At 35.9% G+C, this 19,349-nt stretch overlaps 2 protein-coding genes and 1 long non-coding RNA gene across 3 annotated transcripts; 1 reads left to right on the top strand and 2 right to left on the bottom strand.

Moving 5' to 3' along the window:
* Window positions 1-11,329: 11,329 nt before the first annotated feature.
* On the bottom strand, window positions 11,330-12,791 carry LOC123878729. Its single transcript, XR_006798854.1, has 3 exons — window positions 12,437-12,791; window positions 11,962-12,148; window positions 11,330-11,753 (listed from the first exon to the last, which is right to left on the bottom strand). It is a non-coding gene; the product is annotated as an uncharacterized LOC123878729 (long non-coding RNA).
* A 325-nt stretch (window positions 12,792-13,116) lies between these two features.
* On the top strand, window positions 13,117-15,454 carry LOC123878616. The gene is made up of 4 exons (XM_045925918.1): window positions 13,117-13,343; window positions 13,507-13,668; window positions 13,808-13,905; window positions 14,301-15,454. Exons 1-4 carry the CDS (start codon window positions 13,252-13,254, stop codon window positions 15,452-15,454), a joined length of 1,506 nt encoding a protein of 501 aa, XP_045781874.1. The 5' UTR covers window positions 13,117-13,251.
* Window positions 15,455-15,493: 39 nt separating this feature from the next.
* LOC123878621 lies at window positions 15,494-17,289 on the bottom strand. Its single transcript, XM_045925923.1, has 2 exons — window positions 16,989-17,289; window positions 15,494-16,656 (listed from the first exon to the last, which is right to left on the bottom strand). The coding sequence occupies exons 1-2, from the start codon at window positions 17,170-17,172 to the stop codon at window positions 15,494-15,496; spliced, it is 1,347 nt and encodes a 448-aa protein (XP_045781879.1). The 5' UTR covers window positions 17,173-17,289.
* Window positions 17,290-19,349: the final 2,060 nt, after the last annotated feature.

Here is a 19,349-nt window from a genome sequence, read left to right as displayed (position 1 = left end):
TGATCAGCAAATGGTTTAGCAGCAATGCTCCTCAGACACTAAAAAAAATTGAGCTAATTTTTCCTGTCACAGGACATTATACCCCCAGATCGGGTATTTTGGTGTAGCAAATACGTACAGTACATTACGTAAGTAATACACTAGTACAACCAGAGGAGTATAGTACCATATTCAAAAGGAAAGCTGCTGTTTTTCTTCTTAATGAAATGTGTATATTACCATATTCAAAGGGCAAGCTACTGTTTTTCATCTTAATGAAATGTGTATATTACCATATTCAAAGGGCAAGCTACTGTTTTTCTTCTTAATGAAATGTGTATATTACCATATTCAAAGAGCAAGCTACTGTTTTTATTCTTAATGAAATGTGTATATTACCATATTCAAAGGGCAAGCTACTGTTTTTCTTCTTAATGAAATGTGTATATTACCATATTCAAAGGGCAAGCTACTGTTTTTCTTCTTAATGAAATGTGTATATTACCATATTCAAAGGGCAAGCTACTGTTTTTCTTCTTAATGAAATGTGTATATTACCATATTCAAAGGGAAAGCTACTGGTTTTCTTCTTAATGAAATTTGTATATTACCATATTCAAAGGGCAAGCTGTTTTTCTTCTTAATGAAATGTGTAACGTGAACTAGAACGTCGTCGCGTGACTTCACCGCTCTCGTTCTGACAGGTCTATGGCCGTCAACTACTATCTATGGCTAAGTTAACACTCAACGTACCAACGTAGTAATATATTCTCTTTGCAACGTACATTGTTTTCTAATTTTTGTGTATCGGTCTCTCTGTGTGTCTGTGCGCTCTTTACAAAGGTGTTTGAAAGGCGCATTTGGAACCCTAGTCCCTTTTAAGTTTACAAATCAACTTACAGTGGCGCCCAACGTGGGGCCTATCGAAAAACGATAATTCAAGAGACCGACGCGAACGTGAGTCCCCGCCGCCATTTTCCCGTGGCGAACTTACCACGCAATTTACCAAAAAATTTTTTACCCAAATACATCGCTATGTCGCAAGACACTGATGACGAAATCGGCGTATTTTAGGTATCAATATATCTGTAACCATAAAAGCTAGATATTTGATACTTGGTATATGTGGTAAATTTGCCGAGGACACCTTATATTGAAAATTTCAGCTTTCTAGCGTCATCCAGACCGAAGTTATGACGGGTCGAAAATACGGCGAAACACTTCGAGAAAAAGGTACGTAGCGCCCCGGCCGCCGTTTGGCTCGTCTTGGCGGAGGCACTGCCGTGCCCCCTGATATTCAAAGGGCAAGCTACTATTTTTTTTCTTAATGAAATTGAAGTGTGTTTGTAAGAATACCATTTAAAAAGTCCAGAAAGGAACACAGGCATTGCATTTTAAAATAATGAGTTGCAAAAGATTCATTTTTACTAGAATGAAAGGAAACAGGCGCGGAGTAATGAGAGGGGAAATTTATTATCACAACGATACCTGTGCCCGCCTTTCACTCACTAAGGCAGGCTTTGCTTTAGTTAGACATATGTCCGGTGCACAGATTAGGTATTCGTTACTACATAACAGATGCGTCAGTGACCTTTTCCGTGTAGTTCGGCGTCCGCCATTGCCGCAATTATTGGACGGAAAACAAGGAAAGTTTTATTCATGGCTGTAAAGTCTGCACTCGAGATGAAAACAAAGGAATTTCACCAAATGAACATATGTTTTAAAAATTACAAGGGATCCTCAAGTTCCATGGAGGCGGAAATTATTGTAGAAGGCTTTAAAAATTCCATACCGATGTATGGTATTATCTACGGGAGAATGATAGCTGATGTAGATGCATCAACATATTCGTCAACAAAACCATGTCAAGTTATACTGTGGAAAAAATTGAATGCAAGAACCACATACCTACTACGTAATTTTTGCAGAAAAATGCGTGGAATTACCACTGGAACAAAATTTCAACTCGCGCATAGAAAAACGCTGAATAATGAAAAAATTTTGTCAATGAGGAGGTACATACTCGTAGATAAATCTATACCACACCATGAACAACCATAGACAAACATGATAATAAAATCTTCCTACTCTTTCCTTTCTGAGGCCCTCAAGTTATAATTTCAGATGCTTGCATGGCACTATATATTTTTTTACACGTACAACGTCAGTCAGTAATTTAAAAGTGTAAAATTTCTTGAAAAGTTGAAAGCCCTAAGTAGTAAGTACATACTACATACATATAAGGTCTATTGTTTTAAACAATATCTGTAAAGTTGAACTTGGTACCTACTGTAGTTGATGAGTACGCAATGTTGAGGTGAATAAAACTATTTTTGTACCTCTTTATGACTTTTATAACAACCTAACTTCAACATAAATAAATAAACTCAGTTCAACGAATCACTTGATATAACGAATATTCACTTGTTCCCTTCCGATTTGTTGTATCGAGGTTTCACTGTATTTGATAAAAATCAAATGGAAAATACTTAAATATAAGTTTTAGAGAATACGTAAAAAAGAGAAAAACAAAATATTTTTTTCACGTGTACAGGATATAATCCATAATGTTTAACAAAATAAAAGTCACATAAATAACCTTAAAATTGACAGTTAAACATTGGTATATGTATCAGCAGCAGCAGATTGTCCACAACATAAAAATGATTTGACTGAGTTTATTTTTGATTTTTCGTGCAGATATCTTATTTTTGTCTACGAGCACTAACATGCCAACGTAATTTTCTCGACTTTTGACATTTAAAATAGGCATAATTGTCGTTGTCGTTTCTAGCGGACGAGATAATTTGTCTTCAATAGATTAACGGAATTGCGATGGCCGTTAATTTTTATAATTATTTAATTTCATTATATGAAGAGCGAGAGGCGCGCAAAATCCAGCGCAGACGAATTAGGGATGTGTGTGATCCATTTGATTTAGGCGATAGAGAGTTTCAATTGCTTTGGCGGATTGGCGGATCTCCAAACCGATGGCACTCTATATTGTTGAAAAACTTTCAGAGGATTTGAACCCTCAAACCAGTGACGGCCTGCCTGTTCATCTCAAGGTAAGTGAAGATGCCTACCTACCGCTCGGAATTGTGTCTAAGAAGTACTTACTGAAAAAATACTAATTTTTTTCAATAAACATTGGAGCCTCTTTGACTCGATGTCCAAGGAAAATGTTACTTATCGAGGTAATTAATGTTTGACTTATCGAAGACTTTGGGACAAGGGGTTTTTAATTATCCTATTTAAACAAAAAAAGCAAATCGATGTTTTATGTAGACAACACGAGATAAGTCTAAATATATAAAAGTCAAGACTGATCTATCAATGCACAGCTCAAACTACTGGACGGATCAGACTGAAATTTGGCATGCAGGTAGCTATTATGACATAGGCATCTGCTAAGAAAGGATTTTTGAAAATTCAACCCCTAAGGGGGGGGTGAAATAGGGGTTTGAAATTTGTTTAGTCCACGCGGACGAAGTCCCGAGCAAGATAAGATAATTTTGTACCTAAGCAGATGTAAACAAAAATGTATATAATAGTAGTTGTTGTTATTGAGAACTTCTGCAAAAAAAACGCCCTGTGAGCTAAATGATTTCTTGGACATTGTTATTGATATTCAAATTTCATTACTTCCTGTTTATAAATTAATAACTGTGTCTTAGAGAGGATTTCGAGTTAAAGAGGTCTCACTGTACTGATACTAATGAATAATGCAGGCAGAGAAGCCATAAAACAATATTGTTGTAACTGCATTGTGGGTCGACGGACAGTAGGTTGCTGTGCCCATGTCATGACAATAATTTGGTTTATGAGCTGGGCAAGGTATCAAGAGTCAATAAATCCACCTGCCCAGTTCCTAGATAATATTCTATTAACATACGAATCAGAATAAATAAAATAAAATAAATGGATTTTTAATTTGAAACCCCTTCTCATAAACCTCCGTAAAAAAAATTAGGAACACCTGAACACAAAACTTTATTATTTTTCTAATTTCTACTTGTTAGTGCTTTTATCTTACAATGTAATTATTATTCTCAATGACTGTCCACTTCAAGCCAAAACCCCCATACAAAGTGGACAGTCGCCTTTAAATGCATATCATCCATTGTCGAAATGTATGAGAAGATTTTAAAAATGGCATTTGAATCAAAAGTGAGTGGAAGCAGTCGAATGGACACAGATAAACAAAACACTGATTTATTGTCTGAAGCCCAAAACAGCATAACAGTAGGCAATCACATAGCCTCGGCTGCACTTACCAAGGCCTCAGAGGAACTGCTGGCGCCTCGGTCACGCTTACGGCCTCAGCCGGAATAGACGCTGCCTCGCCCGCGCTTTCCAAGGGCTCAGTCGGAACTGCCGTCCGTCGGCCACCAATGCCGCTGCTTCAGCCTTGCTTGCTGCCAGCTCAGGTATCGTCGCTGTGACTGCCCCTACCGACAAACCAAGTCATCAGAAAAAACTGCCGCCGTCACGGTCATGCCTGTCATCGCCTCGACCAGTGCCGCGCTGCTGTGGCTGCCCGTGCCGCCTCACCTCAGCCGAAACTGCAGCCGCTTTAGCCATGCCCAACCAGTGTTGCCGCTGTGGTTGCCCGTGTCACCACTTTGGCCACTCATGATGCCTCTTTGACCGCACCTGCCACCAACTGAGCCACCTTTGCGAAAACCGTGGCGCCGGTTCTGCCGAAACTGCCGCCGTCGCGGCCATGCCTGTCTCTGCCTCGACCACCAGTAATGCTGACGGCTGCCCGTGCCGCCACATCAGCTGAAACTGCCACCGTCACGGCTCTGCGTGTCCACGTGAACCCCACAAGAAAAGGTACATTCGAGTGAATAGCTAAAATGGAACAAGACCTTCTGAATTTCAAGAAGAAATATTTCTGAATGGGAGTATGGTGTCCAATACGGTAAGGGAAAATCCGGGTCAGTCTACTCGCCAACAAGTGAACCCCACAAGGAAAGGGCCATAACAAAGTTGTATTTGTTAACACTTAAAGTGAGTATAAACTATTACACCAATTAAGTACCAATGAAGAGTATAAGAAAAAAATTACACAGTATTTACATATTAAGATGTAAATGCCAGCCTTATCATATGGTGATCGCTTCAAGGCAACCTATAGTTTTAAGTTTATTTTTAATTTTATAGTTTCTTACATTTTTATATTTTTGGTGTTGCGTTACCCTTTATTTATTTCCTTAATTGATTGGGATAATTACAATTATTTTTGAGAAAGACCACCTACTCAAAAGACAACAAAAATTGGACATTCACAAAGCATGGTGACTCCATCCATAGTGTTTTTTATTTCCAAACTGCATTGCATTGCATTGCTATGCAACCAATGCATCCATTATGAGTACATTTTGTCCTATAAATAACAGAAAATTAAACCAAATCTTCATTTACACTTTTTTAGAGGTTTTTGTTGTGTGTGTTTTGTGTGTGTGTTTGTTTAAATTTTAATGTACTTATTTTATCATTAAAGTAATCTTAGGAACTGATCTTGATCCAAAAGGAACCCTCTATTTATCTAGAATTTATATTGTTTAAGACCTGGAGCTGGGATCGATGATATTAAAGCTGTAGCAGGTGCCACCTGCTACTGCTACTGCATGGACAAGAGTAGCTGCTGATAGAGAGAAATGGCATCAGTTGGAGGAGGCCTGTGTCAAATAGTGACATACAGACAGGGAGTTGATCACACTAATATTATAAAAGCGAAAGTTTGTATGTGTGTGTGTGTGTTGTATGTTTGTTACTCCTTCACGCTAAAACCACTGGACGGATTTGGCTGAAATTCGGAATGGAGATAGATAGTATCCTGGATTAGCACATAGGCTACTTTTTATCCCGGAAAATCAAAGAGTTCCCACGGGATTTCGAAAAACCTAAATCCACGCAGACGAAGTCGCGGGCGTCAGCTAGCGCATAATGAATGAACAATGAATAAGTTAGGAACAGTGTAATTTTTTATGTTAAATTAGAAAAAAAAATCACATGACATAAAGGGGTGTCTAAACGGGCTATATTTTACGACAATTTGTGGTTGCAATTATTGGCAAACATTGCCCAGCCATCAAAAAAACATTTTAGTGCATTTTATGGCTGAGCAATCAATTGCAGGTAACATGTTGCAATATGGCTACAATAAAAAAAATAGATGGCCTTTGATTCAGAACCCTTTAATGAGCCACACAATCCAGCAACAATGGCCGACGAAATGACGCTCATCGCAGCCGCTTACATTGTTTTGGCAGAAAAACGAAAAAAAAGGACACGAATGTGGATTCGACCCTACCTAAGTAGGCGTGACACTTTGGATTCCGTAGACAAGGAATTAATGCTGGATAAATACTTATTTAAAAATTTTACAAGAATGTCTAAGAGCGACTTGGAATTTCTTGTGAACAGAATTGGACCAAACATACAAAAGCAAGATACAAACATGAGGAATGCAATACCTGTGACTACAAGATTAGCAATAACTCTACGGTATTTAGCGACTGAAGACTCTTTCAAGAGTACAACATACCTTTTCAGAGTGTCCGCTTATTCAATTTCAACTATTGTCTCAGAGAAAGTGATACGCAAAGTACTTCACGTCGCAGGGAGAAAGGGACGCGCATATACAGTAAAACAGAACAACAATACAGATGGCCCAGATATATTGCAGTATTTTCGATTGCGAGGCGATCGTTCGGCCACACGCCGGCTACACATAAAAACATTTTGACATACCAATAAATATGTGGCTATAATGCCGGGCCATCCTTAAAATATTGCATAGTGTGGCTGGTATTGCTAGCAATGTTGCCGGCCACAGTATTGCAGCCACAAATTGTCGTAAAATATATCCCGTTTAGACGCCCCTTAACTGAAATAATGTCTGAATAAAGGCTATTATTAGAGTAATCACTGGAGAGTGATTTTAATTAAGTACCTACTTTTATCTTGGGAAACCTCTCAGGATTTTTAAAACCTAAATCAATACAAAGAGGTGGGCATCACCTATGTAGTTCAACGATATATATTATAAGTAAAGGTGTTTTTAATTTAAAAAAATGCTCACACTCATCTGATATCTCGGTAGAAGGTGACCAAAATTCCATCATCATAATTATAACAATATAAAAGATATTACCATTATTAAGATATAGATAATTGTTTTAGTAAGTTTATAATATTCATTAAATTAGGCCTGAGGTGTTTCCAAAATGCGTTGAATTGCTTCGTTGTCTAGAAAAACGAGCACAGAGTTGGGCCTTTTTCGATAGAAAAATACAAATATTTGAGGCTAAGTAATTTGAAAACTACATATTTTCGGAGAAATCTAGAACACCACAGAGGCACAGGTATTATTAGTATCTAGAATATGTCTGTTAAATTTCATAGTCTCCATTTTTCATTTCACAATGTTGAATGTTTGGTACATTTTTATACTTCTTACTAACTCTATACTCTTGTTCAACATGCTAACAAGCCAAAAAACCATGACTTTGTTCAACAGATATGACAAAGATGGCAAACAAGACTAGCGAATGCAACACTTTCTGTCACTCCACTTTATTAACCCCCGACCAAAAAAGAGGGGTGTTATAAGTTTGACGTGTGTATGTGTGTATCTGTCTGTGGCATCGTAGCTCCTAAACTAATGAACCGATTTTAATTTAGTTTTTTTTGTTTGAAAGGTGGCTTAATCAAGAGTGTTCTTAGCTATCATCCAAGGAAATCGGTTCAGCCGTTTGAAAGTTATCAGCTCTTTTCTAGTTATTACTGTAACCTTCACTTGTCGGGGGTGTTATAAATTTTTAATTTACACTTGTGCATTATATGAATAAATGTGACATCAGATCATACAGCCTTACAAAAACTAGTACAATATTTTTCCTGTACATGACAGAAAATTGTACCAAACCTTCAACTTTTTCTTAGATTTTTGACAAGGTTGAACGTTTGGTACATTTTGGACTTCATTATGAATGTCATACTAACTCTATGTTCTTCACTCAGCTGTTAAACCATGAAGGCAGAACTTCATTCAACAGATATGATATGACAAAGGTGACTTCAACTCTTGACCATGGGTAATGTAGATAACAGGGTACATCCCATCAATTATTTAACAGGGCTCTCTCCGTCACTCGCTTCATACAATCGTAGTTCCAATTTCATTTGAATATTAAGCAACCAAAGTCAATGAAATTTTGCAGACATTCTAGAAACTAATATCTGTATCTGTGGTTTTTTAGATTTTTCTAAAAATATGTAGTTTCAAAATTACAGTGGCTCAAAGATCTGTATGTGAATTTTAAAGACCGCGTAACTTTGAAACCGAATATTTTAACAGAAATCTGGAAAACCACAGACATAGATATTAGTTTCTATAATGTCTGCAAAATTTCATGGACTTTGGTTGCTTAATATTCAAATGAAATTGGAACTACGTTTGTTATGAGCCGAGTGACGGAGAGACCACTCTAAATGATTTTGACTTGTGATATTTCATGCAACCCAGTCCTGTCATTACCACAATTTATGCAACTGAACCGAAATATTGACAATGAACATGTTTGAAAACACAAAAATTGTACCAAGGTTTTCTAACATTCAACTCGAATGTTGAACCTTGGTACATTTTTGGACATCATTAGGAATTTCATACTCTTTACCTTCACTCAGAGCTGGCAAGCCATGAAAGCATGAGTTCATTCGACCAATATGATAAAGATAGCAAACAAGACAAGAGATTTCAAACACGACCATGGTTTTTCTTTTCTCCACTTTATTTATTTTCTTGAATAGGTAAATGTGTCATTGGATCAGATGATTTGTCCAGCCTATTTAAAAAAAAAAGAATACTAGTCAAGTTTATCATGATGACTAATATTCTCCATTCCCTCCAACTGAGCCTATGTAAGCTAGGAGCAGACGGACGGACAGACGGATTTCAGTCCACTCCTTTAACCGTTGAGCTACAGAGGCATTTGACCTGGCTTGCTGTACTGACTCAGGGCTTAAGAGCATGATCATACAAAACTCATTTTGAAATCATCTCATACCCAACACTAGCATAATAACAGAGAAAGGCAATGACATTAATAGAACTTGAACAAAAAACAGAATGAAACAAACCACCACAACCAAAATGGTGTAAACCAAAAACATAATTTGCAATAATTCACTGAAACAGACAAATCTCATCATTACATCGATTTCGGGGACGTAATGCCTGCTTCAAAAAAAAAGTTTTCAAGTGTTAATGAGCTTGATCAAGGGAAAATTTCTTTTTATACATCAAAAATCCTGATGTATGCTAATATCAGCCAAAAAAAAATGCTGTTATGAAAAATTGTAATTTTATATGCCAATTATGGAACAGGCCGATTCAGCATATCCTTCCTTTACTTCCTCACCACCAGAAGGCAACCCTGACAAAATATAAACGACAAGATAATAGTCAGGCTAGAAATAGGAGCAATGCATGCCGCCATAGTGACTGTATGAGATGATAATATTTCTTAATTACTCTAAAGACGAGAATGACGAGTTTTAACTTAAAAATAATCAATAAAAAATCAGCACCAAGACGAAATTAATCCATCACAAACCCTGCCAGAAGTTTCTGTTTCGGTCTGAACCACTATTTTAGTGCTACAATATTAGCACATTGGGTTTATTACACATATTCATTAAAAACAGAAGTCGGCACAACTTACAAGGTTATAAAAATTTGACATTGGTATTCAGCCATTTTATTTTTGGTTCCATCTCGTCGCTACGCAATTCACTCACAGGAATCATTTATCACACAAACAGGAATGTAAAATGTGAGGATTGTGATACGATTGAAAATATTCAACCCACCACTCCCAACATGCCTTACAAATGGAATTTTTTCGTTGAACTCCATTGCGTGCGTCGTGTACAAGTTTGACTAAATACTAAAACCTCTAAAAAAGAAAATAAATCCAGGACTTATAAAGAAATAAGAACGTTGAAAATTGAAATTAATACCGCGGGTCGATCGCGTAAAACATATATCAATCATTAAAGAACAGCATCAATGTCAAAACATGGTTTTGGCTCCACGTATCATTGAGACTGTCCGTAAAGGACCGTCGAGGACTAAAAAATTTCTGACATTGATGCAGTACACTATCGATAAAATTTTTGTATGAACACGACTGAAAATTGGTTCCACGTAAGACTTTTGAAGTAAGATATCCGTAAAGGACTGCGACAAATGTTACGTCAAACTAGGCTTTCATTGATACAAGGCATGAGGTGTTATTTACGGTGACATATGTGGTATCCAAAGTCGTTTTACTACTCATATTTTTGTTAAAATATTTTAAAAAGCTTTTTTAAAATAATTTATCAAATTAACAAAGCAATTAGGATTATTATATGAAGTAAGATGATGTTAAAATCATTAAAGAATAATTTTTAGATTTAAAGTTACCTTTTGACACTTTCGTATGTTTGCACTTTGCCGCCAAAGGTTTGGTGTATTCAAGTTCAACTGCGAATTTTGTAGTAAAAACTTGGTAAAAACACCAAACTATTGTAGTTTTTGGATTAATTAGCTGCATAGGGTATATGTATTACATAAGATTTGTGTACCTACCTACTCAATAATAATTTGCGACTGGGTAAATTCTGTTTATGATAATGGTGATAAGCATGTGGGAATATAGTACATATCTACTATTTTAGGTAGTTTAGTTTTCATAACTAAGTATTGTGTGTTTATGTGTAAGAAGTACCTACATACATAAATATTGCCTATACCAATTATTTGCAGATATTATAATAAAATTATGGCATCAAGGGCAATTATGTACGCTGAACTCAAGAGAAAAAAGCGTGCCCTTATACAGATCAGAAGATAAAATAGAGAAAACTTGTATAGAGGATGCCCGCGACTTGGTCCGCGTGGATTTGGGTATTTAAATATCCCGTAGGAACTATACCGGGATAAAAAGTTGCCTGTGTCAATTTTATAGGGACGCAAGCTACCTCAGTACCAAATTTCATACAAATCGGTTAAGCGGATGGGTCTTTAGGAATTCCGTGGGAACGCTTTGATTTTCCGGGTCAAAAAGTAGCCTATGTCCATCATCCATCCCCCAGATATAAGCTAACTGTACCAAATTTCGTCAAAATCGGTTAAACTTTTGGGTCGTGAAAAGGTAGCAGACGGACAGTCTGACCCTTTCGCATTTATAATATTATAGTATGTAAGTATGGATTATTATTCTGTATTACTAAATAAGTTTTTTTTAGATCCTAGCAGAAAAAAGGAAAACAAATAAAACACCAGTCAAAAACTAAAATATTATTTATTTATTTGAAATATATTATGTACATAGCATTAATGTAATTCAATTCAGTTAATAAAGGCTTATCTTAATATCTTGTTATTAATGGAATTTAAAAAAAATGTTAGTTGTTAGGTGAACAATGGCTATGAAAAGGTTTCAAATATATTTGGATAAGTTTATTACTTCTTAAAGGCTGACGGTGTTGTGTGCTGGTTGGTGTGCTAACTTCTGGTATCTCAGTATCAACATGATAGACAGACTGAGAAACTTCTAATGCTAGTGAAATATGTAGCGGTTATGTGTAGCTTCTATTTGTGAAGGCTCCTCTGTTTGTTGTATAGTTGTCACTAAGCTGCTCATCAATAATGATTTCTCATATTGGTGATGTACAGTAGATGTACTTGGTTGAGTAGGCAGGTCAGGAATCTACAAATAAAATAAAAGTATTTTATACATAAATTCATAATACCTACTATTAAATATTTCTTTGAAAATTTAATATGCCTTTGTGTAACAGTAACCATTTAAAATTCACAGCTCTTGCAGTATAATTATAAAACTTACAGTGGAATTTTAAAATAACTGTGATATACAGACTCAGACTGAACAAAAGTAAGTGTAATTGCCATAATACCTATGATTCATTTATTGGAATCTGGATTTTGGGTTCTCCCTCTACTGCCACGTTCCCAATTATACTTATATTGTTCTTCGATAGGGGTCAAAAAAGTGTTGAAATTTGGTTCACCTCCAGTGCCAGTGGCTGCTCGTCGCAAGTCTCCAGCCTTGCCTTTTGTGGGGCTCTTAAGCAGTATCCGATACTTCAAAAAGTAATAAACATACTTATTTTCTTAATGGTTATAATACAATATATGACAATAGAATAGAACCTACTGCTATTATTCATAGTTTTATAGTGGCAGTTTATACTATAAATTATTATCATAATTGCAACATACTAGAGTCCCGGTAAAGTAAACTATGAGATTGAATCAAAATTTCTTCAAGAGTTCTTTGAATCAAAATTAGACGGTCAACATGCAGCTAAAACTAAAAAATCTGCCACAAAGCGCAATAGAGCTTGTGGCCGATATGTTTTGAATACTTACTCGCTTCCACTCCACGAAGGTTTAATACACCCTGCCCCCACAGAATTGAGCTTTCTGGAAAGCTCTTCCCATTATTAAGAGCTACCTGGCGGCCGAGAGGTCCTCCACCGAGCCCACCGAGTGCAATATTTGAGTTGCTTTCAGCAACTTCTAACAGAATCTCAAGCTGCCTCACAGAGGCGGCCGTAGGGTGCCAGTTTCCTTTTTAGTTTCGACTTTTAAATTACTTTATTAGGTTTCGTCACAAAGTCAACTCAACGTAAAAGTGTAAATAAACAATACTCTATGAACCTAGAAGAACCACAAATTCACATATTCCGCGGCACGGGGCACAGACTCGTAATACTTTATTTCAATAGCTACAACGTAGTCAAGTTTGGAAGACTACTATGGCCGTATAAATTGCTAGGTTACCATAGATATTCAAATTAGTCGGGTTATAAGTATGACCCACCACTAAAGTATCGATAGTCACGTGATTGCGACCTATTGCTACCAGCGTTGCCAGAATGTTACTTTTGTAACATTTTACGTTACTTTTGACCCCCTCATGTTTCCTCCATGTTACACGACTCAAAATGTTACTTTATGTTACTTTTAGGACTTCATAAAAATATTCAAATTTTTCCCAGCAAACCAAAAATAATCGTGAAACGGAACGCATCCAAGAAGATGCTGACGCAAAGCTGAGCGCAGAGGGCGCTAGAAGCGCGATGGCCGCTGTCATTTTGTAATTGCTTTGTTTACATCAGTTTGCAAATCGATTTTTTGCTGTTTTTTGTGGTTAAAACCTATCGATCAACGCAATACTTGATATGTATTCTACCTGGAAGCTCAAAGAATTGAAAGACGAATTAAAAAAACGAGGAGGGAGGATAACTGGAAAGAAATCGGAACTTGTAGAAAGGTAGTCCTAATATATATTATTAATTTTTTTTAGTGGTCTTTTATATAATTAGCACCTTTTTTTTGGATTTGAATGTTTTTATTCTTAAATAATTCATGTTAAAAAATTAAGTATAGTCCTGAGATCGTTACTTTAGTACATAATATATGTTTTTAATTTTTAGGTTAGAAGCCTACGATCGAAATTTTAATTTTGGTCACCAAACCCTGCAAGCTTCTCAAAGCCAAGCAATTGACGTACCTGCTGTAGAACTTTACAAAGACGTTAATAGCTCCACCATATTGCCGAAGATTACCAAACATCATATTCAAAGTTACTTTGATAGGTAGGTACCTAGTGCTTATAATAACAAATAATATAATATAATTCTTTCAAAAGACATTTAATATAATAATACTGTTCCTTTATTTATCATGTAATACCCTAAGCCTCATTCAGTCCTCATGCATTGGTATTTATTTCAGATTCAATAAAAATATCTGCGATGCTGTTAAATTGTATGAATCGAGATACCTTCTTGTTTTACGATCAGCAACATCTGGCCAAGATACTTACCTAAAAGGTAGGCTTATTTCCACTTATACTAGACTAGCTATTTAATTTTAACTAGCTGATGCCTTGGAAATTGTGTGGAATAAGTTTTTTGATTAAGTACTACTGAAACTCCTCACACAATATTCCAGGATAAAAAGTAGCCACTCTTCAGGTTCTTAACTATACCCATACAAAAAATCACATTCCATTGCTCTGTTGTGGCGTGATTGAAGGACAAATGAATAAACCAACAAACAAACATACTTTTGCATTTTTAATATTAGTAGGATATAAGAAAATAAAAGGCGATGACTGAAATAATATGCAACTACTATTGATTGTGGTATGACAGTGTGGTTTTAGATTTTGTTTGTGTACTTGCCTTAATTTGATAATTAAAATTTATTATACCTATACTTCCAGGTTATTGCAAGGCATCCATGAAACAACTTCAATACGAGATTAACATCAAATTAAATAACGATGGAATGCCTGAAGAGGCAAACTGTGAATGTGCAGCAGGTGAAGGCAATGAAGCCCACTGTAAACACATTGCTGTGGTGCTTCTTGCAGCAGAAAACATTGTCCAGCAAAAAATAATAATACTTCATGAAGTTTCTACGTCACAACTACAGACATTCCATAAGCCATCAAGGAAATATTATGCTACTCCATTACGAGCTTCCAGATTCCCATCAAAAAGGGATATAAATAATACTGTCTTCTCGCCATACTTGAAGCAAAACCCTGATTTTGACAAGAAGGCATTTCAATGCAGATTCCAGTCCATGATTCTAAATTATCCACAGTCATCAATGCCTATAAAACAGATATATCCTGTAGCCAGCCAACGAAGCATATGTTTGGACCATGAGTACTTGGAAAAAAGTGCTATAGATTGTTTTTTAGAATCTATGGTATTGCAAAATGTATCAGAACAAAAGATTCTGGAAATAGAAAGGGAGACTCGAGGACAAAGCAATAACCCAAAATGGCATAGTTACAGAAAAACCCATATAACAGCCAGCATTTTTCATACTGTGTGCCATTTAAAAACTGAAAGTTTATTGAAATATTCCAGTCAAATCTTACATAAAACTACAATAAAAACCAAAGCAATGGCACATGGTAATATAAATGAAAAAATTGCAATGAAAAAATATATGGACACTTTTAATCTTGAAATTACAGAATGTGGGTTATTTTTGAGTAAGGAACGTCCTTACCTAGGAGCATCCCCTGATGGCTTACTGGGATCAGAAACAATAATAGAAGTAAAATGTCCATATAGTTCGCGGAACAAAGAAGTTTGTCCACTAAATGTGCCATATCTACAATATGAAAATGGGAAACTCTCTTTGAAAAAGAACAACATATATTACTATCAAATACAAGGGCAATTGTATGTCACAAAAAGGAAATTTTGCAACTTATTGGTTTATACCTTCAAAAGTTTAGAAGTCATATTCATTGATTATGATGAAGAATTCATTAAGTACATGTTAGAAAAACTTGATTATTTTTATCACAACTTCTTTAAAGCTGCTGTGATTAAAAAACTCCTATATAAAGAATAATAATGTCTAATAAAAAATTTATATAAGATTAAACAGCTTTTATTTCATAATATTTTCTCTAAAATTACATACAAAAGCACAAATGAATAAAATTCTTGATGATAAGGCTACGTGGTATGGGCTTAATTCACTTTTTAAAATCTTGTAAGTTTTGGCTAGCCCAATAATACGTTCTATGTGCACTCGTTTGCTTGCTAGTTTTCGATCCTGGACTATTCTAATACCAGGTATTTGTGTCTTTCCTTTCAAATATGTTGGAATATTAATAGTAACGTCTTTTGTAGCAAATATATCCTGCACATTGAAACCTCTATCAGCCATAATAGAGTCGCCACTGTCACAACGATTAACCAGCTCAGATCTTTCTATGATCTGTCTATCACTGACAGAACCACCATAACATTCTGAGATATATGATATTAGACCACCAGGTGTTGCCCCAATCATAGCCTTCACAGTATTTTTGTGGTTATAATTGCTGAATGTCACTTGCTGTGCTATAGGATTACCAGGCTTTGTAATGGGTATTTCCGTTGTGTCCACAATAATTCTTGTACTCGGAAAACCTCTTTTAAATGCCTCCGGCATAAAGTATTCAACTAATTCTTTAGTGGGCCAAATATCAATTAAATTCCATATTTCATACATAAAATTGATCCATGTTATAAAAATGTTTGCAACATTAGTTTCTGAAATACCAAACAAAAATGCCAACTCAAAATCTGGTAAATACCTTCTAAGTTTCATCATTGTTATTAACATTTGGTCACGAACACAAACATTCATAACTGTACTTCTCAAATAGTTTAAATTATAGCACATAGGAGTTAATGTGTCTAAGAGCAGCATGAATTTGTCATAGTTTTCAAGACCGGTATAAAAATGAATAGTTTTATTATTGCCTCTCATAGCTTCTAGTGATAATATTCCTAAAGTACTACCACACTGAGTGCTAACAGATATTGCTTTTGGAGTAATGTCTTCTGTTGAGGACTCTATTATTGTAGATATTTCTATTTCAGTACTCGTAGAGGGTTCTGGAATACTTTCATCCACAGTTGGTTGACCGAAGTCAATTTGGCGTCTGCTTCTTGCCAAATATCGACGGGCTCTTGATGTAGGCGTTGTTGACACATGGGTGGACCAAGGAAATATGCTTGGTATGGTCCCCTTTTTTAAATACCTGCATATTTGAGGATATCCTGAAAAATAAAAATAAATTGAACAAGTCAGCAATATTATTTGTCTAAACTAGTATTGTAACATAACTAGTAAGATAAAAAATAAGAGCTTTTTAGACCAGGCCTAAAACTATAGGTGGATAAAGGGTGACAGGATACATAGTGATACATTAGTGATGCATGGTTTGTTTATTCTTTAAAAGAAACTAGGGAAATATTCAAACCAAATTATGTGTGTTGGAAATCAGCTTTCAAACACAGTAAAATATTTATAGTTCCATGAACACACTGGTACAAATGATAACTGCGATTCTGTTACACTAATGACTGAAATTAGATACTTTTTAACTCACCTGTGTAAGCTGACTCTCCTACATAATCAGACTCTTGGAAATGATTCCGACATAACCTGCTATGCAAAGTCGCCACAAAATTTTTGCGACGTATAACCTTCTCCCACTGTTTTTTTAACTTTGGATCTTTCGGAAATAAATGGACACCGGAGTTAGTACATCCTGGCACAGCACAAAGAGGCATATTTTGAGAAAATTAAAAAATTACTTTGTGAAAGGTTATTAAACGTATGAATATGACAGTTTTCAATGGCCATGGCGACGATGCGCCATCTGGCGTGATAAAATGGCAGTCAGCATCCCCATTGGCCCATTTGTTAGTTTATTTCACTTTCTCTAAGTTATTGGTCTAAGTTCACTTTGTTTTGTAATTACTCTGTGATTAAAAAAGTGTTTTGTTTGTTTTTCTCTGTGACTCAACTTTGTTTTGGCCAAGTTTTGGCTAATAAAGTTATTCGTGGACTTCGTCTGTGGTGGCGTTTGCTGGCGCGCGTGTTGTGACTTTTTGGAGTGTTTTTTTGTTAGAAGTGGCCGGTTTTTGTGTTCTGCTAGTGTTTATTGGTGGTGGAACTGACCAAGGAACTGACTGGGAAGCACTCTAAAGGGGCGCCGCGTGTATGTCGGCGGGCGCCGGTACAGACGAAGTCCATTCTTATACATATAGTTTTCCTAACTTGTAAATAACTACAAACTTGACATTGGCTAATCAGTATAAAGCCAGTCGAGAGGAAAAAAAAAAGTTATTCGTTGCGGGGTAGTGATATTGTAGGTAGTTAGGTATCTAAGTACAAAAAAAAATTGTATCTTTATTTCGTCAAAATTCGAAAGTGATTGGTTTGTTCGTTATCCTTATCGACTGTGTATATGTGTTGCTAACACTACTTGCTTGGTAAGTAAATGTTGTATACAATGTAGTTTTAAGTAAATAAGTAAGTAGTTAACTAATTAGGGAATCAGTAATGCAAAAACAAAGTCATAGTATTTGCAACTGAAAGCAGTTCGTTTTTGTATTGACTGTCATCTTATTATTAAGTCACATTAGTTTCCAGAAGTTCATTTAGCTATTTACTACTTAGTTAGTTATTGTTGTAGGTAACTTCGGTTTTCTTTACAGGAATGAGAGCGAGCTGAGTAGATACCGGCCGGCGTAACCTAAAATGTGAGTTTTGCTATCGAATCTATCGATCTCTTTGCTGAGACCAAGGTAAGTAGTTAGGTACCTGCCTAGTATTGTTCAGTTAACAAAACGAATTTGAAATTCCCGCGTAATTTTCTTCACTGCGTACCTACCTAGTGCGTTTTTTTTTTATTCTCTCGTCTGGCTTTACAAAGATTAGCCAATGTCAAGTTTGTAGATATTTTTAAGTAAGGGAAACTATATAAGTAAGGACATCGTCTGTGCCGGCGCTCGCCGACATACGCATGGCGCCCCTTTAGAGCGCTTCCCAGTTAGTTCCAGCATGGTTATAGCACCAAAAACGCCAGTGAAACACAAAAACCAGCCACTTTTAACAAAAAAAAAACGCTCCAAAAAGGCACCACACGCGCGCCATCAAACGCTACACAGACAAAGTCCACCTAGTGCGTAGCCTCTCAAACTCAAACAGTCCTGTGTTGCCAGATCGCCCGATATAAGACGATTTTAATCTTTTTAACCCCCGATCCAAAAAGAGGGGTGTTATAAGTTTGACGTGTGTATCTGTGTATGGCATCGTAGCTCTCAAACTAATGAACCGATTTTAATTTAGTTTTTTTGTTTGAAAGGTGGCTTGATGGAGAGTGTTCTTAGCTATTTTCAAAGAAAATAGGTTCAGCCGTTTGAAAGTTATCAGCTCTTTTCTAGTTAATGTAACCTTCACTTGTTGGGGTGATATAAATTTTTAATTTACACTTGTATTATAAATTGATTAACAAAATAAGTTATAGCTATTCAAAGACATTTCTAAATCCGTTGGTATATTATTATTTTACATATTGATTTGTTTTTCTTTTTCAGGATCAGCAGTCAATTTATTCAATCAACAATTATTATTACGATTCTTTTTAAGCTTAACTAATGGGACAAGAAAACTGTTTAAATTTTTGTATAATAAAGTGCCATATTAACCTGTGTACCTTATTACTTTTATTTTCCACGAAAAATAAGGAAATGTTACTTTTCTCGTGAAAATGTTACATTTTGAGATGTCTCGTGTTACAATTGACTATCTGCCACTGGCAACACTGATTGCTACATGATTGCGACCGATTGATACAATCCTGAAAAAGCTTACGCGGTACCGGTTATAAGGACTGTAACGATAACGATCCTTAAGGATATTTTTGGATGTGAGATTGAGACAATTTTTACGCGATCGACCT

Source organism: Maniola jurtina, chromosome 26, assembly GCF_905333055.1.
Source record: "Maniola jurtina chromosome 26, ilManJurt1.1, whole genome shotgun sequence".
Taxonomy (NCBI): Eukaryota; Metazoa; Arthropoda; class Insecta; order Lepidoptera; family Nymphalidae; genus Maniola; species Maniola jurtina.
This window is presented reverse-complemented; position numbering and strand designations above follow the sequence as displayed.

Bases quoted from the DNA above. Each gene is read 5' to 3' on its own strand.
- LOC123878616 (XM_045925918.1), top strand. From the start codon at position 13,252: ATGTATTCTACCTGGAAGCTCAAAGAATTGAAAGACGAATTAAAAAAA. The intron at 13,344-13,506 runs GTAGTCCTAATA...TTTAATTTTTAG, and splicing joins AAATCGGAACTTGTAGAAAG to GTTAGAAGCCTACGATCGAA. The intron at 13,669-13,807 runs GTAGGTACCTAG...TATTTATTTCAG, and splicing joins ATTCAAAGTTACTTTGATAG to ATTCAATAAAAATATCTGCG.
- LOC123878621 (XM_045925923.1), bottom strand. From the start codon at position 17,172: ATGCCTCTTTGTGCTGTGCCAGGATGTACTAACTCCGGTGTCCATTTA. The intron at 16,657-16,988 runs GTGAGTTAAAAA...TTTATTTTTCAG, and splicing joins AGGAGAGTCAGCTTACACAG to GATATCCTCAAATATGCAGG.